The following is a 23,971-nucleotide window of genomic DNA, read 5'->3' on the forward strand; positions in this document are numbered from 1 at the left end:
TTTAATTTAGGTTCAATAACAAAGTAATTTATATTTGATTTAATAGTATAATTTTCTTCTAAAGATAATAATTAATTATTTTGTTAGAATTCGATAATCATCCTAATTATATTTTAGATTTTTTATATTTTAAAAAAGATGTTTATCCTCTATTTGATTATGTTTATCCACAGTTAGTTACACGAATTCAAACCTGAAGCTTTAATAAGTTGTACATATGCATAATTTACTTGTAATCTTGAATTTTAAGTAATATGCATCAATATACAGTACTTTATGCATAAGAAATTATTTTTAAGAGTTTTTGTCAAATATTTTATAATATAGTATAGATAATTTTCTTCTAAAGATAATAATTAATTATTTGGTTAGAACTTGATAATTATCCTAATTATAATTTAGATTTTTTGTATTTTAAAAGAGATGTTTATCCTCTATTTGATTATGTTTATCCTCAATTTGTTTATGTTTATCCACAGTTAGTTACACGAATTCAAACATGAAGCTTTAATAAGTTGTATTTATGCATAATTTGCTTGTAATCTTGAACTTTAAGTAATATGCATCAATATACATTACTTTATGCATAAGAAATATTTTTTAAGAGTTTTTGTGAAATGCTTTATAATATAATATAGATAAATTTATTTTGGAGCGGAGAAGTAGAATAATTAAATAAAATAATTAAATTAATGTTGAAATCTCTATAATAAAAAAATTATTGAAGTTGAATGTAATCTTTTTTGAAATATTAATTTTTGTTTCTTAGTTTTATAGAAAATTTGTCGAAAATGCTTAACAAGTTCATCTCAATTTCTTACCAGAACTAGCTTTCTACACATATCGAAGCATAGACCGTCGTTAACTTGACCCCCATCGTGCCGCTTGCCCCCAAAAGTCATGCTCGGAGAACCACCTGGTTACGAGCTCAAACTTTACAATAGCACGTTCATACCCCGCATTTCCTCTTCTCGTTCCTCCATCTTCCAAATCCCTTAATGGCCAACTAACATTCATCCCCAATCACCATATTCCGCATAGTTGTTCGAAACCTCTATGACAAAACCGAATCCCCAGTTGATGCACAAACACTTAACTAAACAACAACCTTCCTTCACGATAGAGTGCAACCAGAGCGGTTTCGGGACCAACGGCATCCGACCGTTATCGTAGCAACAATCTCCATCACATCATGTTGGAAATTTATAGGTTGGAAGTTAACCTTCCATCCCACATTGGTAGAGAGTTTATTTCTAGAGAAGCTTATAAGGCTTTATCTAGTAGTGGTCTTTGAACATGTTAGTGGACTCATGGTAGGGGTCTTGAGTGGAAGGCCCAACACACACGCGCGCGCGTGGCCGTGGGCGCAGGATTCGTGAAGGTGGCGCGAGGAGGCGCACTTTGCATTTCGCACGCCGCATCGGAGCAGAAGGAGCCTCGTCCCGAGTGTCTTTTTACTAGAAATTCGTCAGGAGGATTATCAGTTTAATGTGGATAATTATTAATTTTAATTTTAATTAATCCGATTTTTTTGACTTGGTTTAGAGATAAAATTTCGGTTGAGATTTTTTCTCCCACTATCTCCGAATTTTGAAGAGATTCGTGGGCCATTCTTTTGAGCCTCTTCTAGGGTTTCACCCAGTATAAATACTGGGTGAAGCCGTATCATTATATACGAAAAAAAACAATACGAAAACTGCTTTCTTCTCTGACGAAATTCTGCTCCCGTCTACAATTTTTCTCTTTACCGTTTTGCTACATAAACCTGCTCTATATTCTTTGTGATTGTTGTTCACAAACGAATTACCTACTGCATCAAATCCTGGGGATTTACGACTAGCAGACTCACAACTTCTAAAGAGTGGTCGTATAAAACCTTTAAGGACAGGTTTTCCGTGCAGCTCCTCATCCGAATCAAAAGAATATTATACAGGTTGGTTTTATAAATTTTCCGCATTGTATTTAAATTTCCTGTTCATTAAGTGAAGAATCTGCTTCTACCCCTTTCTTTCATTGAATCTATCGCGAAGGATAGATTCAATCTGTGTGAATTGGCACGTATTGAGGTTTTTGGTGGGTCTGAATTCAAAAGGATTAACTTTTTTCACTATAATATAATTAAATTTTATAAAGATTAAATCTTTATTTGGTGTTCATTTTCTTATTTGAATTATTTTCTCAACAATCTTAAAGGTTTTATAACAAATGGACACCGGAAACTATCGTATTCTCAATCAAGACATGATGAAATTGGACAAGTTTGACGGGTCGAGTTACACTCGTTGGGCGGAAAAAGTGAAATTTATGCTCATGGTGTTGAAACTCTACTATGTCTTGGACCCAAGCCTCCCTCCCATTCCAGAAGATCTGGTCCCTGAACCAGGACAACAATCGGATCTTCAAAGAATTGCTAATCTCCAAAAGCTTAGAATGATCCGCAAGGAAGAGGAAACTCTTGCTTGTGGACACATTAAGAATGCTTTGTCAGATCGTCTGTATGATCTGTATTCCCCGATTACGTGCCCTAGAGAGTTGTGGAATGCCTTGGAATTCAAATACAAGTCACAAGAAGATGGCACCAACAAATATCTTGTGTCTCATTATTTGAGATTCCAAATGGTTGATGATAAACCTATTCTAGAGCAAGTGCATGAGCTCCAAGTTTTAGTAAATAAATTGAAAATGCTTTTTATTACTATCCCTGAAAATTTTCAAGTAGGGTTAGTGATTGACAAACTGCCTCCATCTTGGAAAGATTTTTCAAAAAGAATGATGCATAAAACCGAAGATTATTCTTTGGATGATTTACTAAAACATTTGCGCATTGAGGAAGAGGCACGTAATCGGGAAAGGAGAGGCAAGTCTGTGATGAATGCCAACAGCGTGCAGGCTGGAGGCAAGGGTAAGGGAAGGGCCGGAGGGCCAAACAAGAAGTGGAACTTGGGTCCACAAAAGAAGAGTTTTAAGAGACCAGGCAGTCAATCAAACATGGGACAGAAGTTCAAGAGGGTTGGAAAATGGCACGTCTGCGGAGAGACGGGACATTATGCTCGTGAGTGCAAGGACCGAAAGTCTGGACCCCCTGTTGCTAATTCTGTTGAGGAGATTCAACACCTTGTGGCGAATCTCCACATGGAGGAGATTGACACAATTTCAGAGGCCGCCACGAGAATTGTAGCTGCAAGAGGTAGATGGTACTTGGACTCCGGAGCCATTGTTCACGTTTGTGACTGCAGGTCCAAGTTTGTTGAATATGGACCAGTGAGAGAAGGGAAGCAAGTGATTGTTGCAAACAATGGCCGTGCGGATGTCGTTGGAATGGGGACTGTGCTACTGAAGTTCACGTCCGGCAAGACCGTCACTCTCCGAAACGTCCTTCACGTACCATCCATTAACAAGAACCTTGTCTCTGCAAGCAAACTCGATGAAAACGGGTTTGGGATAAATATAGAGGCTAGGAAGGTCATGATCTACAAGAGGAAGGTTTTTATTAGAAATGGATACAACCAGTTGGGTATGTATCGCCTTAATCTAAGTGAAGATGGTTGTGTGGAGGACGGAACGAGTGAATCGGTAGAAAGTAATATGTTAGCCACTTCTGATAGTGATACAAAATTTTCTGTTTCTATGGTTGATACTGATGTAATCCCGAATGATTTTAATGAATTTGCTTCTTTGGATTATTCTATTTGTTCTATTTCTTTATGGCATAAACGTCTTGCGCATATAAATGTGAAAAATATTGAAAAGATGCATAACAAAGATTTAATCAAAATTGATAACAAAGACTTTGGAAAATGTGAAACTTGTGTAAAATCAAAGTTTACAAAGAAACCTTTTCCTTCTGTTAAAAGAGATACATCAATTTTAGAATTAATTCATTATGATATTTGCGAATTAAATGGAATACTTACCCGAGGAGGTACATAACTTTTTGTAATGACTTCAGTCTGTTTTTACAAGTTTATCTGTTACATTCAAAGACGAAGCTTTTGACGCTTTTAAACTCTACAAAGCTGAAGTCGAAAATCAACTTGAAAAACGGATAAAAATACTTAGATCAGACAGAGGTGGTGAATATTTTAATAGAGAATTTGATACATTATGTAAAGAGAATGGTATCAAACATGAACGGACCTCACCATTTACTCCTCAACAAAATGGCTTGGCGGAACGAAAGAACCGAACCCTTGTTGAAATGGTCAACTGTATGTTGAACCAATCAGGGTTGCCTAACAATCTCTGGGGGAGAAGCCCTGTTGACGGCTTGTCATATTCACAACCGAATCACTAGTCGTGTGATTCCAACTAGTCCATATGAGCTCTAGAAAGGTAGAAAACCAAATCTGAACTATCTAAAGGTTTGGGGATGTGTTGCATACTATAGAACTCCTGATCCAAAAAGATCTAAATTGGGAGCCCGTGCTATTAAGAGCATATTCGTTGGATATGCAGTAAATAGCAAGGCTTATAGATTATTGGACAAAGAGTCGAAAGTTATAGTAGAATCCAGAGATGTGGAGTTCTTTGAAGATAAATTTTCAGAAGATGCTGAAAAATCAGAACCAATATTGGCCTCTAATCCCTCTTGTTCATCTCGTGCTAGTTCCAAAACCTCTATAGAGGCGGACGAACCACGAAGAAGCACCAAAGTGAGAAAAGAGAAAAATCTGGGAAATGACTTTTTCTCGTACTTGGTAGAGGGGACTCAAAATAAAGTGACAAGAGAATTCATTTTCTCTATCAGTACTGAAGAGGATCCCAAAACATTTAAAGATGCCATAACTTCAAGGGATGCTCCAATGTGGAAAGAAGTCATAAATGATGAGATGGACTCCATTTTGGGTAATGGAACTTAGGTGCTAGCAAATTTGCCAATAGGGGTGAAGCCCATTGGTTCCAAGTGGATATTCAAAAGAAAGATGCACCCTGATGGTTCAATATCTTCCTTCAAGGCTAGATTGGTGGCAAAAGGATATAGACAGAAAGAGGGTGTTGATTATTTCGACACCTATGCTCCAGTTGCTAGAATTAGTTCCATTCGAACTCTCATAGCAATTTCTACCATAAAAGGACTGTATATTCACCAAATGGACGTGAAAACAGCTTTCTTGAATGGCTATTTAAACGAGGAGGTTTACATGGAGCAACCTGAAGGATTTGTAATACCCAGACAAGAGAATAAAGTGTGTAAACTTGTTAAATCTCTATACGGGTTAAGACAAGCTCCTAAACACTGGCACGAAAGGTTTGATACGACTATCACATCTTTCAGGTTTCGACATAATAGGGCCGACCGGTGCATCTACTCAAAATGCACGATGGGGTACACTGTGGTAATCTGTCTTTATGTCGATGATTTGTTGATCATTGGAACCAATCTAGATGGTATTCTTGAGACGAAAGGGTACTTATCCTCAAACTTTAAGATGAAAGATCTTGGAGAAGTAGATACCATCCTTGGAATAAAGATCAAAATGTCAGAATCTCAAATCTCTCTATGTCAATCTCATTACATAGAGAAGATACTGACAAAGTTTCAACAATTGAATATAAAAGAGTTTAACACTCCGTTTGATTAAAGTGTGAAACTCAATAAAAATACTGGTAGAGCAGTGGCTCAACTAGAATATGCTAGTGCAATAGGATGCATGATGTATGCAATGCATTGCACTAGACTGGATATTGCTTTTGCTGTGAGTAGACTAAGTCAATATACGAGCAATCCGGGTTCAGATCACTGGAAAGCAATTGGTAGAGTATTGGGCTACTTGAAAAGAACCCAAGAACTAGAGTTGACATACTCTACGCATCCAGGAATTTTGGAGGGATATTCTGACGCTAGTTGGATAGATCACTAAAATGATTCTAAATCCACAAGTGGGTAGATTTATACTCTTGCTGGAGGGGCGATTTCTTGGGCGAGCAAGAAACAAACGTGTATCGCCCATTCGACTATGGAAGCCGAATTTATTGCCTTAGCGGCAGCGGGCAAAGAGGTCGAATGGATTAGAGATTTGTTGACAGATATCCATTTATGGCCTCGATCGACTCCCTCTATTCCTATGTATTGTGAAAGTGAGGCCACACTGTCCAAAATATACAATGCTATATATAATGGGAAGTCGCGACACATAGGTCTCCGACACAACTACGTGAGACAACTAATTGATGATGGTACCATAAGTATTGTGTTTGTCAAGTCATGTGGAAACTTGGCAGATCCACTAACCAAGCCTCTAACGAGAGACTTGGTAGGGTCAACCACCAGAGATATGGGTCTAAAACCACATAGAATCAGTCAGTGATGGAAACCCAACTTGGATATAGTGCTCATATTTACCAAGTTTAAAGGGTAACAACAAGTCACTTGACTGATAGAAGATGAAAGATAGTACGGCGTTGTTGAGAACAAGGATGATTTAATCTCTTAATAAAGTTTAGAGGCATCTTAACAACGAAGATGTTATAGAACTTTGCCTATATGACTTAGATGTGGTGTCGCCTCAAAAGAAGAGTAGTGGTTTCTCTTTGAGTAAATCATGAAATAAGGTTTAGCGCATGGCCATAATAGCGCTCATTGAGAGAGCAAGGTGGATAGATGATGTGGGTAGGTAAGCCGAAGTGGTCGCAAGATTCAAGGTTTAAATCCTAAGGATACCATTGGATTGATCCCTTCTTGCATACTTACATTAAACAGGGTTTAATCTTAGTGACACTACTGTAACATTGTCTACCATAAATGTCAGGAAACTTTCCAACCTGGTGGGGGATTGTTGGAAATTTGTAGGTTGGAAGTTAACCTTCCATCCCACATTGGTAGAGAGTTTATTTCTAGAGAAGCTTATAAGGCTTTCTCTAGTAGTGGGCTTTGAACATGTTAGTGGGCTCATGGTAGGGGTCTTGAGTGGAAGGCCCAACACACACACGCGCGCATGGCAGTGGCCGTGGCCGATGCCGAGGGCGCGGGATTCGCGAAGGTGGCGTGAGGAGGCACACTTTGCACTTCGCAAGCCACATCGGAGCAGAAGGAGCCTCGCCCCGAGCTCCGAGTATCTTTTTACTAGAAACTCGTCAGGAGGATTATCAGTTTAATGTGGATAATTATTAATTTTAATTTTAATTAATCCAATTTTTTGACTTGGTTTAGAAATAAAATTTCGGTTGAGATTTTTTCTTCCACTATCTCCGAATTTTGGAGAGATTCGTGGGCCATTCTTTTGGGTCTCTTCTAGGGTTTCACCCAGTATAAATACTGGGTGATGTCGTATCATTATATACGAAAAAAAAAACAATACGAAAATTGATTTCTTCTCTGACAAAATTCTGCTCCCGTCTACAAATTTTCTCTCTACCGTTTTGCTACATAAACCTGCTCTATATTCTTTATGATTGCTGTTCACAAATGAATTACCTACTACATCAAATCCTGGGGCTTTGCGACTAGCAGACTCACAACTTCTAAAGAGTGGTCGTATAAAACCTTTAAGGACAGGTTTTTCGTGCAGTTCCTCATCCGAATCGAAAGAATATTATACAAGTTGGTTTTATAATTTTTCCGCATTGTATTTAAATTTCCCATTCACTAAGTGAACACTCTGCTTCTACCCCTTTCTTTCATTGAATCTATCGCGAATGATAGATTCAATCTGTGTGAATTGACACGTATTGAGGTTTTTGGTGGGTCTGAATTCAAAAGGATTAACCTTTTTCACTATAATATAATTAAATTTTATAAAGATTAAATCTTTATTTGGTGTTCATTTTCTTATTTGAATTATTTTCTCAACATATCATTTATCAAATTAGACAAAACTTTGCTCGTTTTCGCGATTGTGTCAATGTTGTTTGCTTGATTGGACTCGATATCATCGTCTTGAAGCATTGAAAGAAGGCCCATGATGGTGTGCATCAGATGTCTCATTGCATAACCTTCTCGAACGAGTTTCTTGCTTGGCTTGCCATCATCTCCTTCTGTTTTGCTTGCTGCAGCCTGCAGGACACGATTTTGGTTCACGAGTTTTTCTGCATCATTTGAGACTCTTCAAGAATGGCTACGTGTGATAGAGCCACTGCCACTTGATCCATCACTATCTACATCTCGTTGCAGCTCCACTCTCGTTCGCCAGGATTAGGGAGAACCAAAACCAGAATCGCGTAACAAGTGTCCACCAATTCCAGAATACCGCCTTTGAAATTGGAAACATGAAAGACTGACAGCTAAATTGACACCACGGGACCCAACTCACTCAACCCGTCATTACTTTCAACTACAAGAACCGAATCCGCTCTCAAAATTGTCACCCCTTTGGTCTGAATTATCTCTAAAACATCACGATCGTTTATCGGAACTGAGTGGTGATGACCTGAAAAACCGGACCTTAACTCATACATTAGATTCCGTTTGGTTTTCTTCTCGTTCAGCCTCCAAACGACACAATTCTGAAGTGCCAAAGTGTTGGAAAGGTCGACCAAAGTCGATTACAATATCGTATGCAGATCTAACAATTTTTGAATCTCTTGGGTCAGCATCCGAACATGCCATCCTGCTTCTTTTTGTTTTTTCATGATCCTGACTTCTTGATCTAGATCCAACACGCTTTGTTTCAAGAACGACTCTTGGAGTCTCACTTTGAGAAAAAACGTGATTAACATCAAAAGGGTGATTGCTATGGCACACGAGACTAGAGAGATGAGCAATTTAGCGATCGTAAGAGCCATAATCTCCTGAAAAGAATGTGGCCCATAATAGGTCCAGCCGTTGATCAAATAAGTCAATCCACATAGAATTATGAATGCAATGAATTGAAGAAGAACCCATTTGAATGGCACATTCGATGTGCTAAGAGAGTAAAGCAATTTTAAGGGATAAAAAATACGCGATTTCGATCAAGAAACCGCTAAACCCTTTGGGTTTCAAGAATATGAAGATTCCAAGATCCATCACCATCACCATGATGATCATCATCATCATCACAGTGACAGTGAGATACTTCATTAGCTGAAAAACTAATAATCAAAGAAACAATCAACAATAGAAGCACAATACCAGTGGTGGCACCATGTAAATCCTTATGTTTTATGTGCTTTCGAATTCTTTGGTTGATTGTTTGTTGTGCTTTCGATCCTATTTGTTATCCGCATTAGATGTTGATTGACATCACATACTTGATTGTTGTTGAAAAAGGTCCATTACTTTTATTCGCTTTTTAGGATCTTTGTGGTGTCCAAAACCCTAACATATACAACTTTTCAAAAGCTCCACGTTTGAATTTTACAGAAGTAACTGATAAACAACTTCAAACCCAATATAAACGTTTGTTCTACCAATACGACATTATACTCTATAAAATTGATAACCAACCAATGATTCTATTAATCTTTTGAAATCACAGAAAACAATGAAAATAAAATTGAGAGGAGATGGATACTAGAACAAAATGTGAAGTCAGATCGAATGTTTGAGTTCTCAGCTTTAAATCGAGATTAACGTTGGATTAAGGGAGGATAGTACCATAATCGATCCCACCTCAAACTCGCTTTAGGTACAAAATTCAACCATCATCCCCATGTCGTACCGGCCATGACGCGCAATCCCCACCTCATTACGAGTGAGTACACATCCCCATAGGTTAAATTCCATCTATATAGTCAGTATTAAGAGCATCACCATCCCGTTCGATTAGAGGGTGTATTAAGTTCATCTAGTCTGATTTTAACCCACTTTTAACAAACCAAATCACAAGTATAATTTTAGAAAATCTCCAAATCATGTAGTTTGACATGAAGTGACCAAGCTGGTCAAACAAAATCGTAATTTTGCGGTTTGATTTGACCGATATGCACAATTTGGATTATAACGCGTCAGATTATTGATATGACACAATCTTACCATTCATAGGTGCTTAAGTGCTTTAAGTTATTACTTAGGAGGACATGAACAACTTCATTAAGTTAAGGACTAGTCCCATGTCTCTTATCATCCAACAACTCATAAAAGGCGATATCTACAATAATGTTGTAGGACATTTAAGGTGCCAATTGTATGGAAATCAAACTAGACAAGACCGAATGAGATTGAATAGGACAAAATGGAAGGATGAGAGTGAGGTAGACAGATGAAAGAATTGTAAAAGATTTTAGGGGTTTTAATTTATCATTGATAGTTCAGTAATTTACTGATCATACGCCATCTTTTTTATTTTTGTTTCATCTATTTCGATGAGATAAAAATGCAATCAATCTTGTATTGTCCTAAACTGAAATCGCATTAAACATGAGACGACAAGTTTTGATTATGTTACATCTTATGTTGTATTAAAAACATTTAAACATTTGATTAATACTCGAATGTAATCATGAAATTAAATGACACATCCCCGTTCCCCATCTTAATTTAAAACAAAATTAATTATTTAAAGGGAAAAGTAAAAAAAAAATCCAATAAATTTTTTTTTATTTTTTAACAGTTTAGTTCATAACCTATTTTTTTAACAAAAAACTATTAAATTTCTCATTTTAAATGATTAACTCCCTGAATTATAGTTTTGAAAAAAAACCATTAAAATTTCTTTTTTTTTAAATAGAAAACCATTTAATTTTTTTATTTTGATTGATTAAGTCATTGAATATTTTTTTAATAAAATAACTTAATTATTTAAAATAGTTTTTAATTTGAAAGAATAGTTGAAGAAGCCTTATATAAGTAAAGGTGAGTGGGCGTACACATCGGACAAGGCATGGGGGAACTTTGGCTTCCACAGCCTCCAAATTCCTCCCTTTGACCTTTTGTATCTCAAATCGAATTTCCCCCTTTTGCTCTCTTCTTACTTACACATTCCCCCAAGTTAGGTTTTTCAGATTCTCTTCTCCATCTTCCCTTCTCAATCACCCACCCTTAATTCCATATGGAGCAGGCTGTTCTTGATAATATCATTCAGAGGCTGCTTGGCGTTAGAGGGAAACCTGGTAAGCAGGTGCAACTCACCGAGCCAGAAATCAAGCAACTTTGTCTTGTTTCTAGGGAGATTTTCTTGCAACAACCTAATCTCTTGGAAATTGAAGCACCCGTCAAGATTTGTGGTATTCTTCTTCTTCTTATCATCTCTTTCAATTCATCTTTTAGGGTTTTATGTAGTCGATCGACTTCATTATTTGGTTCTTCTCGATTTCTGGTTTACTTTCGATTCATTTTATGAGTTTACAGTTTGTTTTCTGGTGGTCAATTGCAGTATTTAGTCCCTTTTTGTTTTTACTTCCCACAATACATTCAACTTTGAAGTTGGGTCGTCTACTTTTGATCCCCGCAAACGAATTACAAACGATTTAGAATTGATAATTTTCGTGATACTGCAGCATCCATAGCAGAATAGTAATATTAATAGTAATAGTTTTTTGGGAGCTTAATGGTGCTTGTTGTTCGATTCTTTGATTGTAAACGAGTCAACTCTTTTAAGTCAATGATGGATTAGATGATCAGCTGCAGAAATTTGTTAAGGATACTCACTCTTATTCAGGATTAGTAATCAGTGAGGATTTCTAAGGAAGACAGAAGATATGTTACTTTTGTAAGATGTTGGTCTGCATCATTATAAATCCATCTTAATGTTTTCTTGATCTATTTATCGATATCTTTTGGTCGTATGAACCTTCTTTAAGTCAGAGTTTTTAAGGTTTCTTGGTTAGCAGGTGAAAGATTATTAGTAAGAGAATCAAGAGACTTAACATTGTTGATTAGTGGCAGGCAGATGCGAGACCCTGTGGAGGGCATAGTGTATGGTTTGACAACATACTACTGTTGATAATATTCCATAAAACAGATATATTGCCTTTCCTTTATGTGTAGACATAGCGCCCGTTTCACAAGCCAGGGGGCTTCACGGAAACAGTCTCTCTCTACTCTTGAGGTAGAGGCAAGTCTCATTACATGTTACGGTTCTCAAACCCCACCTCCGGATGCTCGGTTTGATTTTTACGTACACATATCATTCAGGATACCGAATCTGATTTTGGGGTTCCAACTTAAATTAATTGCAATGAGTGAAGTAACCTATGATATTCATCACATAATTTGTATTCCATGGGTTGGGGATCATTAGTCTTAATATCTCTGGTGTCTTACCTTTCTTTGGGTAACCGTGGGTGTCAGTGCCAACTTTGTGCACCTCGACTATGGGACCTAGAAATTAACAGCCAGATGAACCCTCCAGTGGTCCTGAGGGGACTTGATAATTGGTGACATCTAGGGAGCAAACCCAAGCACCCAGGGTTTGCTACAAACTTGTCTCAACATTTAGAACTAAATGAAATATATTGAAATGGTAGACTAGGACGAATAAAGATATAGAGGCACTCAGGCACATAAATTTGCTCAGACAATTATTGGTATTGGCAATTGGCTGTGTAAACAAAACTTCGGCTTGCTGTTTCTATTTTTAGTTCTAAATTATAAACAAGCGGTTGTTTCTGGTGAAATGATGATCTAAAAAGCAAAATTATTGTTTTTGGTGTTGTTGATTGAAGAAAAATTCAAACCCATTAAAGCAAATAATATCTTTTGCTACGTTTGATTACGTTAATTTGTATATAGTCACATCTAAAATTGTCCAAAAGAGGACGTTTCTAACGTCTAAATTGCTTCTAGATTCTAAAGTGGTTTTTGATTTTTGACTTAACTTGTCCAATGGTCATCAGGTGATGTCCATGGTCAATACTCTGATCTTCTGCGCCTTTTTGAGTACGGTGGATTACCTCCTCAAGCCAATTACTTGTTTCTTGGTGATTATGTTGACCGAGGGAAACAAAGCCTAGAGACAATATGCCTTCTTCTTGCCTACAAGATAAAATACCCAAATAATTTCTTCCTTTTGCGTGGCAACCATGAGTGTGCTTCTATAAACCGTATATATGGGTTCTATGATGAATGCAAAAGAAGATTTAATGTGAAGTTATGGAAGACCTTCTCGGATTGCTTCAATTGCTTGCCTGTGGCTGCTCTCATTGATGAAAAGATTCTATGTATGCATGGAGGCTTGTCGCCCGACCTTAATAATTTGGATCAGATAAGAAATTTAAGGCGGCCAACAGATGTTCCTGATAGCGGTTTACTATGTGATCTTCTCTGGTCAGATCCTTGTAATGAAGTTAAGGGTTGGGGAATGAATGATCGTGGAGTTTCGTATACTTTTGGTGCTGATATTGTGACAGAGTTTCTAGAGAAACATGATTTGGATCTCGTTTGTCGTGCTCACCAGGTATGATTTTGGCAAATTGGCTTTGCATACATATTTAAAAAGTTCCTGAGTTGTGGCAAATTTCCCATATTGTCCCTGATTGTTTAACCATGTTTTTTGATACCTTGACAATCATCCATGTCTGTGATTATGAGAGTGTTTCATGTGTAAACGTATTTTTGTGTTTTTTTTTCACATGCAAAACATTTTTTGATATTTCACCTATGAAACAACACTGCACGAACATTGTTTGTGTGTGGGGATGCAATGCTTAGGAGATTTTGGGAGAATTGGGAATGCAACAAATTTCTTGCCATCTTTCAACAGAGTTATGTAATTGACTGCAGGTTGTTGAGGATGGATACGAGTTTTTTGCTGACCGACAACTTGTGACCGTGTTTTCTGCACCCAATTATTGTGGGGAATTTGACAATGCCGGTGCCATGATGAGCGTCGATGAAACTCTAATGTGCTCTTTCCAAATACTAAAACCCGCCGAAAAGAAGACAAAATTCAACTCGGGTATCAATCTTTTTGGGAGCACCACCACTGCGAAACCCGGAAATACCCCAGCAGGAATCAAGGTAATTTGTTCATTGCTTGAAACATCAGTCTAAATTATCCGTAAAAATATTAGACATGAGATTTACGTTTGAACTGCTTTCCAGTGGGATATACTGGGTTTGTTTGGTTAATTATTTTCTTTTTGATTGACTAATCCCATGGGACCTCGAAGTTAAACAAAACTTGAGTGGGTTTTATGGGACTGGAACTGTTGACCACTGGGGGAGCAAACGCAAGTTCTTACCAGTTGAAGCATGGAAATTTTCTCTCCGAAATTGTGTTATTGTTATCTGATGCCTCTAATGGTGTTTATCGGTTTACAGCAGTTTCTGGGTTCAAGAGTATGAGATTTGCAGCGAAGTTGATGAAACTCAGCAATTGAAGTATGGTTTCTGGTTGACTCTTGGACGTGTAATGCTCGAGATATATGAATTTCTAATCGTTGTACTTTAGTGATACAGTGGTGTATATTGTCGTTAAGACCCATGTTTTGATAGTTATGGTAACAAATAATACCAAGGAGCTCCTATACCTTTTTCTTCCCTTCCAAATTGATAATCCAAAATCGATTAACCCAAACCTTATTTGGTTCAGTTATTCGATAGTTTCGAAAAAGTTGAAAAACAGAGCAACCCAAAAACCGGTTTAATTGTCTTGGAGAACTTCCAAAATGTAGATTTTCATTCAATAGATGTTGGCCAAATTTTGGGCATACTCGATCTAGATGCAGCCAAGACTAAGGGTTGTTTACTTGCAGCTTAATTAGACTTATTGGTTTATTTGACTTATTTGCATAGCGCATTTGGGTTTTTTACTTACGGCTTATTTGCATAGAACATTACTTAATCGCACAGATAGAAATGGTGTGTTGTCCTCATTCAACCACAAAAATGACATCCCTACCCCTTATTTAAAGCATCGTCTCCTTCCCAAATGAGACACCCCATCGTCAACCTCTTTATGATTTTTGTTTTGATGTTCAAATAATTAATATTGGGGGTAAATCGGTCATTTATGTTATTCATACTGTTGGTTCAGATAAAAAAAGTAAACATCACCACCCATTTATCTAGACAGACAAATTTATCTATACAGGACTTGATAGAAAATTTGGTAAACAACCCCCAAGACTGATGTAGTCGAACCACACGCCAATAGGTGAATGAAGGCCTGGTTGGAGTATTGACCAGTCGAGGGACCAAGACTAGTAGACGGAAACCGTATTGTAAGAGGAATGGAGAAAATGAGGATCTTAGCCAATATTTTGCTCCAACAACGTCTCCAAAACTATCTTTAAAATGGAGAAAGTAGGAGACGTAAGGGTTTTTCCTCAAAATATGAAGAACATCCAAAAAATGATTATCAAGTGAGAACACCAACATAAAATAATATTTTAATATTATAATCACATGTTTATTTACCTTTTAAAAAAAAAAAAAAAAAAAACTCTAACAACATCATATGTTACATTGTCTATTTGCGTTTTATTAAGCCCTTGATCAAGTTCTTATCTTCAAAGCTTTCCCCATTCAGCTCCCCGTCTTTTTCTCATCTAGAACCGACTGTTCAAACTATCAAACTAACACCTTTGATTATCTATATGCCTATATTTTAGCCTCTGGTTATTAGGACTACTTAATTACTATGATTTTATAGTCAGTAACCTTAAAATGCATTACACAATATATCAGTCTAATCAGAAAAAAACAATTTTACATAAAATACGCTCAACTATAACGTATTGGTAACAAAGGTTTTGTTAGTATGTTCTCACACACACCCATGATCAGGGGCGGATCTAGTGCATGGTGATAGGGGTCCTAGGCCCCCAACAAACCCACCATTTAAAAAAAAAGACTATAAAAAGATTTGTTTAGTAAACTTTTTTATTGTACGTCCAACAAGAACAAGGCAAGGGCCCCCAACAAGAACAAGGTAAGGGCCCCAACTTGATATCTTGGTTGTTAATTGGTCCATTTGCGGTACTTATTGATATTTTCGTTCGAAATATAAAATATAAAAATTATACACCTCGATGAATTAGTAAAAAAATCAACTGAAAATCGACTTGTATAAGTTATCTTTATTCGGTTAAATGAATCGTTTAAGCTGAAAAGGAAAACCCAAAACCGTTTTCATCTGAATGAATTATTGGGTTTTGAAAGTTTTCTTGTACACCATTAAGTGTGCCCCCAACTATAAAAGTTTCTGGATCCGCCACTACCCATGATCCCCAAACTGAAACATATTGTGTGATTTAACTCGTGTTTTTGTCACAAATTTTAATTAATAGTTGAATATTTAAAATATGGAGTACACCATGTTTTTCATCACTGTAATTTGTTGAAAATTGTTACTTGTGTCCATGTACTTCTGAGATTATAGTTTTCGTCCTTATAATGTACAATTTATCGATGCCTTCGTCTTTATAATTTCAGTTTATTGTTGTTTTCATCTTTTATACTTAACATTACACTACTGATGTAGTTAACCTAAAAAACGAAAACAAAAATGACTTGCACTACAATTTCGAAATTACAAAAATCCTAAGTTTTAACAAATCATAGAAACTAAAAAATAGTTTACTCCAAAATATATTTTATATATATATATATATATATATATATAAATAAAATGTATTGATAGAGCTTAAAAGGCTACGAAAAAATTGTTTAAGGATAGCGGTGGATTAAATATATGCTATCAAGTAATTTTTTTATGCATATCAACATCAAAACTTATCTTTTACATGACTTGATGGACGAGTATATGTCATATAAACAGTTTGGCATCTTTATTCCACCAAAAAACCTTCCTATAACTCTTTGTTTGTTTTCATAATTATTAGTCAAATATATACTTGGTCCTTGGTGTTTTTTCTTTTTCAAATTTAAAAACTACGACTTAGCTATCATGGTTTAAAAAAAGTTTGAAATTGGTTTTTCTTTCTAACGCCTTGAAATGAGGGTCATTATAGTCTTTTTTTTCACTTTTAACTCATTTATATTAAAAAACCTCGCCTTTACAGTCGCCTCCCTCCATTTACTTGCATTCTTCCATGAGATCCCATCACGAAAGTCGAAAAAGCTAGGCAGATGGTGAGACATTTGTTAAACCCTAATTAGATAGAACATTTGATGATTGACAATGTAATAAACATTAGCTAATTGGGTAAATGACGGAGTGCCATTTCTAGGCACTACTGTTGATATGTATCAACTAATAGTGCAACATGAGCTGATAACATCTTCGCAGGTGATAGTTCAAGATTATTCCTACTGGTAAATGATTTGACAACAAACTATCAGATGAAGACAGATTTGACATTGACGAGTGAAGTAGTTTAATTCAGATGAATGCACTAGTGTTGAATATTAGATAAAGATATCAAATTGAAGACTAGCTCATGATCCACAAAAATTCACCAACAAGCGTCATTTTTGACCAACTGATGAAGCCATTGGCAAATAGGCTAACCATCACTTGACTTTGACACCATCTGATGGTCCAACAACTAAAGGCAATTGTACCTTTTGGAGATAACAATGACAAAGTGTTGGTCCTAGACGGATCTACAAAAGTTTAGAGGTAACAGTTTATAGAAGCAGGGATGAATACAAACACACAAATATTTTACTTTTTAAAATCCTTTATTGATAAGAGAAGATTAATACATAATTTACATATTGTTTGCGGAATAAGACAAGATACAAAACTTATCTAAAACAATCTAAGGAGCACATAAGATACAGAAAAGCAAGAAAGAAAAGACTTGCTAAAGAAGATGCAATAACTTTGCTTGAGAGTAAGCTTGGTTGATGTTCTTCACTTAAAGTAAACGTAACTTCACAGGGTTAAGAATTATGTGCTTCTTATATGTCTATCTTGTGTATGGAAAGAAGTCTCTATGGCTATTTATACCCAGTGCATTAAATGCAAGTCATACGGTACAAGGCATGTGGCAAGCTTCTAGAGGTGAGCTTGTCTTTTGTCTTCCGATATACATGCTTTTGGCCATATATGAATAGTAGTCCTTCACAAAGTAGGTAAGCATGTTTAGAGACAATAGAGTGACTCTGTATGAGTGTTTTACTTTGAGAGGTATGTGTTTGTCCTTTGTGTGCAGGGGGATAAGACAAAAATGAATCTTAATCAACAAGATTCATTTTATTATTGACACTGGAATAGCTATAAAGTTTCTTCAGTGTTTGTTGAATCTTGAGTAGACTTCACACATTTTTGTATACATGCTTTATGAACTGCCATGTGTTTTTTTACAACTTATATATGTGCCTGTTTTTAACAGTTTTGGGATACCAAACCTTGGAAAAGGAAATCCATGATCAATAAGACCAATCGGAACACACAGTTTGAAGGGGTATCGTCAAGGCACACAAGATGATCGATCAGCACTACACAGCATCAAGATAGGATGGTGAGTATATAATCTTTTTTGAATATGTATTTTGTTCTCTATGTTTACTAACAACTTAACCTAATTGTATAATATACGCACATGTAACGGGTCGTGAACCGACTACTACTGAGGTGTTTGAGCGTACTCACTGCACGAACCAAAAGTTCGATCAAGATTTGTTCGGCCCGTCTACCGATCCTCCTCAGTTTAGTTGCCCCAAAGCTTCTAAATCGTGTAAGTTTTCTAAAACCACTACTTTGGGTTATAGATACATTTGGTAAGTTTAAAGTAATATATTTTAATAACCATAATGATGCTATTAGTTTGGGCTGGCATTGTTAGGCAGGCATTAGGCTATGTAGATAGAATGCTTTAATTATTAAAAACAAGCATTGGATATGTTTGACTTACAGCCGTTATGTTGCTGGAATTTCTACATATATAACCTCAACCCATTTTTGTTTTGGTGAACCATAGGAGCGATTTCAATCGCTAGTCACAGTCTAGTACCGACACCCTTCCTCCTGATGAGGCATCTCTTTAGGAGCAGAGTGTCGGAGGACAGAAGAAGGGCCGCCTTTTTGGTTTCGGGACCTCCTAGGATCCCTTTTGTGCTATGACGGGTAGATGTAGCAGTAGCACCAGAGATCATACGATTTAACAATGGAGGTACGTTGGTTATATTGTTATATACTTTCTCATTACTGTCATTGCGAACAAATTATTGATTTTGTCGAATATTGAGTATCTATTGGTAGCGGAGTTGAAAGAGAAGTTGACAAAGGTAGAGGAGGAGGCGCGATTACGGGAGGAACGCCGTGAGGCAGAGATGGAGGCTGAACAGAAGAGTAGGGAAGATTTGGAGGCCGAATAGGCCAAACACATTGCCCAATTAGCCGAACAAGCCGACTTATTGAAGCATTTTGTTGCGTTTATGCAGCAGTCAGGATACGTTTCCCCCCTCCCCCACCTCCTGGTAGTTAGATTGTATGAATTTGAACATTAAATTGTACGAATTATATATTTTAAATTGTATGAATTGGATAGTGGACTTGTAATTCTATGTATTCAAAGTAGAACGTGGAAAAAAAAGGACTTGATAGTAACAACTAAACCAAGACTTTTATTCAAAGTACTATATTTCTTTCTTACTTTCTTGCAAAATGCCAAATGCAACATCGTTTTGGCATGTGTACCCTTGAGATTCCAAGTGTTTGGTCTCTCTCTCTCTCTTTCTCTCAAACCCGAAGACAAGCACACACATGACTTTGATCTTTTGGCTTTTTGTAATTGGACATGTTTTAGATTGATTTTATGAGAATCGGTTAACTTACGTTAAGATATCTTAAACATATGTGAACATTTAGTCTCTCCCTTACAATCATTCGACTGTAATTTTCTTTTATTACAAAAAAGAAAACCATCCAAGAGTTCTCACGATTTTCACACAATTCCTAAACAGATACTCTCTCCAGTCTCTGTATGTATGTATATGTGTGTCTATAGGATAATCACATCCCATGTTCCTCTTATCGTCAACTTGTTTTTATTATGCTGGATTAGGTTTTGTATTAAAATTATTATTTTAAAAAAAGGCTAAACTAGATATATTAAACAAAACAATAACTACAAAAGATCAGGGAACAATTTAATTTTTTACAGGATGTAGAAAACGAAACAAAGAGCTAAATACTACACACACAAAAAGACAAGAGATAATATATATAGAGAAATAATAATATATATATTATTGGAATTGGGTTACATATATAAAAGTCAAATTCTTTAGACGATATTTATATAAACTAGGGACGAATAGTAGATTTCTTTTATTATAATACATGTGCAACGGAGGTTTTTTGAGAGATACCTCCTTTCCGAGTACAAAACTAGTCTTTTGCATGTCACTTTTTTGCTTTTTGCTTTTTGTTTAGTTTTGTTTACTTTTTGGTTTTTGGTTTTTATTTGAATTTATATTAACAAACATCATTTTATTGAAATACGTTTGTATACAAAAAATACCCATTCCAACCGTAAGAGTGATATATGATTAGTTTGAGCTTGGCTCCAAAGGTCAAAAGTATTTGGAGGTCCTAGGTTCAAATCCAAAGAGAAATAAAAATCCTCTTGTGGTCATGGAGGTTCAAATGCGGTGACTCCGAGCTATCTGCAAAACAGGTGGTCGTCCTGAGAATAGTCAGCTCGTATAGCGGGCTGGATATCCAGATTAATAAAAAAAATACCCATTTCGCATTTAAGTTTCATAACAAGTTGTAGAAAAAATACCTCACTTCTAATATATATATATATATATATATATATATATATACATATATATATATATATATATATAGTGTTTGTTTCAAATGCAACCCATATATGAGTTGGATTATAGTAAGGAGAGTTAAGGTAAAAATGGGTCTTCAGTCTTGACTGCATATTAGGGTGAGATGCACTAAATCAATTTTCATAATAAACATGATTCATAGATGAATTTGGAATTAAAAGTGATCAAGGGTCCAGATTCCTTATTGCATTTCTCATCTTAACTCACTTTTTTTTAATCAGAAACCAATCCTTATATTTATCTTTATAAGAAACATTTTGAAAAGAACTTGACAAAGCTAAATGTTTTGGACGAATCTTATTTTTATTCCAATTTTTCAAGTCTGAAATAAATTAACTAAGATATTACAATTGTCTATTTCATGAATTATGAAATATACTTTTTATAAATAAAATATAATTCCGATGGATGATTTCAGAAGACAAAGAATATTTCATAAGTGATTGATCCAACCTTAAGTTGTTTTTGGTAAACTAACTGATAAGTTAATTGGTAGCTGATAAACTAATTACGTTTTACAAAAACTAGTTAAGAAATATAAACTGACCAAAAAGAACACATTTAAAATTTTATATATTTTAATATTTCATTGTATATTTAATTAATATAAATCATATGGTAAAGAAAATTAAAATAATAAAATATATTAATTAATAAATTCCAATTTAAATAAGTCAGCTTATAAATCATCTCATGTTATACAAAACTAAAATTAAATTAGTTCATAAATTAACTTATGCTTATCAATAAGCGTATTTAATTATTTTGGTGGATTTATCAATAAGCGTATTTAATTATTTTGGTGGATTTATGAATAAGCGTACGTTACAAGTAGAAGGAATGCATGTGGGTTTCTAGATCCCTCCATGTCTTCCTCCCCGCAATTTGGGGACTCCTCTTCACTTTTCCATAATCAACATCACCCCCTACCCTACTTCTTTATTGTTTTCATATTCTTCATTAAAAAACGTATTTCAATTTTCGTTTTCTTGGAATTCGAATCGTATGATATGTTGACTCTCCATTTTTGATAGCATATCCATCTTCAATCTTTTTTAATTATAATCAGATCCAACCATGAATAACTGAAGAATCTATGGTCTCCAATGCTTTGCAAAACCAAAGGAATCATTCCTCTTATTACCAAATATTTACCACTCATGATTCTTCTTCTGTGGGGAACAGGAACAGGAAGAAGAATCAATTTTGATTACAAGCAAACAAAGAGATAGAAGAGACTATACATGGACTAGAGTTCTTGGTCTTCTGCAGCTTCATCGAGCTTTTTCACTCTCATCTGTTGATTCATTGGCGGAAAGAAGGGGGGGAGGGGTAAAATCAACAGATGAAAAAACCCGGGTTGATTTCATGTCTCAACTAGTACTACTGGTAGAACATCATACCTTTCTTCTCAGGTTAAATCCGCCACTGATCGAGTTTCACCTCCATTTATCACCCACGGATGTCCTACAGTTAATTCCAACAAATTAAAGTTAGATTTTGCTCAAGAACACACCGGTTACTAGATTTTCAAAATCTAGGGTTTATATCGAGTTTGACTTTTGGAAAATTGTAGGAGAATGAACACTAGTTGGATTTCCAAATGTCTCATCATGCTAGAGCTGGTAAAAGCCCCAAAATGGGAAGAGGATCGTACGAAATTTAAGGTTTTAGTGATCAATTTTATTGTCACAAAGTAAGAATGGAAAAGGTTCGGAAACAGAGCTAGTAGGATGTAGGACTTACTTAAAACTTGTTCAGCGGAAAATCGTCTAGATACATCCTTGCATAGCATCTTCCTTAACAGATCCTTCGCTTCCGGCGAAATAGACCTGAAAATCCTCGTTGGAAACCGTAAATTTCCTCGCAACACTGCTTCGAAAGTCTCTGCCGGCGTATCTCCGTAGAAAGGAGGGACTCCAGCCAACATTATGTACAAAATCACACCAGCACTCCAAACATCGACCTTCTCATTATACTCCCTACCAGACAAGACCTCCGGCGCAACATAGTACGGCGTGCCAACAACTCCAATCATCGTTTGTCGCTCATTCATCCCAAACCACTCAGCCGATCCGAAGTCCGCCAGCTTCAACTTTCCCCTCGAATCAAACAACACATTATCTGGCTTGATATCTCGATGCGCAATGCCTAAACAATGACAATAACTAATCGATAAAATCAAAGGAGAGAACACCGAAAACGCTTCCGACTCCGAAAACGCTCCGCCGTGTTTCGAGATGCGGTCGAAGAGATCCGGAGAGTCACAGAGATCCATCACCATATGAACATAATTATCGTCCTCGTAGAGACCGTGGATTTGCACTATGTGAGGGTTTCCGCCTAGGACGTGAAGAATTTTAGGTTCCTTCTGGAGGCACTCTCGATCGGTGGGATCCGAGAGGAGACGCTTGTCGATGGACTTACAGGCAAAGGAGTCGCCGGTGAGGGCAGAAAAACACCGGTAGACGATGCCGAACCGACCTCGGCCGAGTTCTTCGCAGAGTTGATAGTCTTTGTTCAAGCTCTCGCACATGTTAGGTTTTGTTTGTTTGTTTGTTTGGTCCAGTCAGGTTGTTTAACAAAGGAACCGTAAAAAAGGGATTTTAATAAAGACTAAACTACATTTTTGGTCCCTGTAGTTTTCTAAGAATGGCTAATTTTGTCCCTGTACTTTTAAAATTAAAATTCTCATATATATTTTACGAATGTATTATTATTTTTGTACTTGTCGTTTACAATTTCATTTCTGTTTTTAATTCATCGTAATTAAAATAGAAGTAGGAAATAACAATTAGTTCAACCCACAAGGAACTAAAACTGCAACTGAAACCACAGGGACGAAAATATCAAATTTTAACAAACCCTAAGGACTAGAAACGTAATTTACTTTTTTAACAAGGACGTTGAAGAGAAAGTAGGGCCCACGTAAACGGAATATTCGGATTCCAGAAGGATTCCGTTTTTTCAAAGTAAAAGAACGCTAGCGGTCTGCGATTTATGTGGAAACAATGGGATATTTGACTCGTAGGTTTTGAAATTAAATATGATAATTAATTTTTAATATTGGTTAAGTAGATTTTAGTTATTTGATTATTGTAACTAGAAGGGTAATTATGCAATAGAACGAGATATATTTTGATTTTAATGTTTCGTTTTATATTTTAGTTTTATTGATTTTATAATACAATTTTATGTGGTTTTGAGAAAACGAAAATATTTTTGTTTTTGAATGAAATATAAATTTGAAAATATTATAAAATTTTGAAAAAATAAGCAATATTAATATCAAATTAACTATTTAAAAGTTATCGTTTTTGTGTAATTTCTTTAATTGAATTTCTTATTATAACTTAACTGAAGTTTAAAAATGAACTAACTTATTTTTGGTTTAATAAAATAATTTTTTTA

At 35.8% G+C, this 23,971-nt stretch overlaps 2 protein-coding genes and 1 pseudogene across 4 annotated transcripts; 1 reads left to right on the forward strand and 2 right to left on the reverse strand.

Annotated features, from left to right (window-relative positions):
* The window catches only part of LOC112524797, a 13,861-nt pseudogene extending 4,668 nt beyond the window's left edge, over positions 1-9,193 (reverse strand).
* Positions 9,194-10,729: 1,536 nt separating this feature from the next.
* On the forward strand, positions 10,730-14,344 carry LOC112524450 (serine/threonine-protein phosphatase PP1 isozyme 3-like). 2 transcript variants are annotated; one of them, XM_025134269.1, is made up of 4 exons: positions 10,730-11,082; positions 12,694-13,253; positions 13,580-13,816; positions 14,120-14,344. In XM_025134269.1, exons 1-4 carry the CDS (start codon positions 10,908-10,910, stop codon positions 14,141-14,143), a joined length of 996 nt encoding a protein of 331 aa, XP_024990037.1. In that variant the 5' UTR covers positions 10,730-10,907; the 3' UTR covers positions 14,144-14,344. The 2 variants fall into 2 exon arrangements, with proteins under 2 accessions (XP_024990037.1, XP_024990038.1); XM_025134270.1 differs by having other exon boundaries at positions 14,123-14,344.
* Positions 14,345-21,679: 7,335 nt separating this feature from the next.
* On the reverse strand, positions 21,680-23,096 carry LOC112525450 (phosphoenolpyruvate carboxylase kinase 2-like). Of its 2 annotated transcripts, XM_025135584.1 has the most exons (3): positions 22,307-23,096; positions 21,964-22,027; positions 21,680-21,857 (listed from the first exon to the last, which is right to left on the reverse strand). In XM_025135584.1, the coding sequence occupies exons 1-2, from the start codon at positions 23,094-23,096 to the stop codon at positions 21,972-21,974; spliced, it is 846 nt and encodes a 281-aa protein (XP_024991352.1). In that variant the 3' UTR covers positions 21,680-21,857; positions 21,964-21,971. The 2 variants fall into 2 exon arrangements, with proteins under 2 accessions (XP_024991352.1, XP_024991351.1); XM_025135583.1 differs by having other exon boundaries at positions 21,680-22,027.
* Between the last annotated feature and the right edge of the window lie 875 nt (positions 23,097-23,971).

This window comes from Cynara cardunculus (genome assembly GCF_001531365.2).
Source record: "Cynara cardunculus var. scolymus isolate 2C chromosome LG 13, CcrdV1, whole genome shotgun sequence".
NCBI lineage: Eukaryota > Viridiplantae > Streptophyta > Magnoliopsida > Asterales > Asteraceae > Cynara > Cynara cardunculus.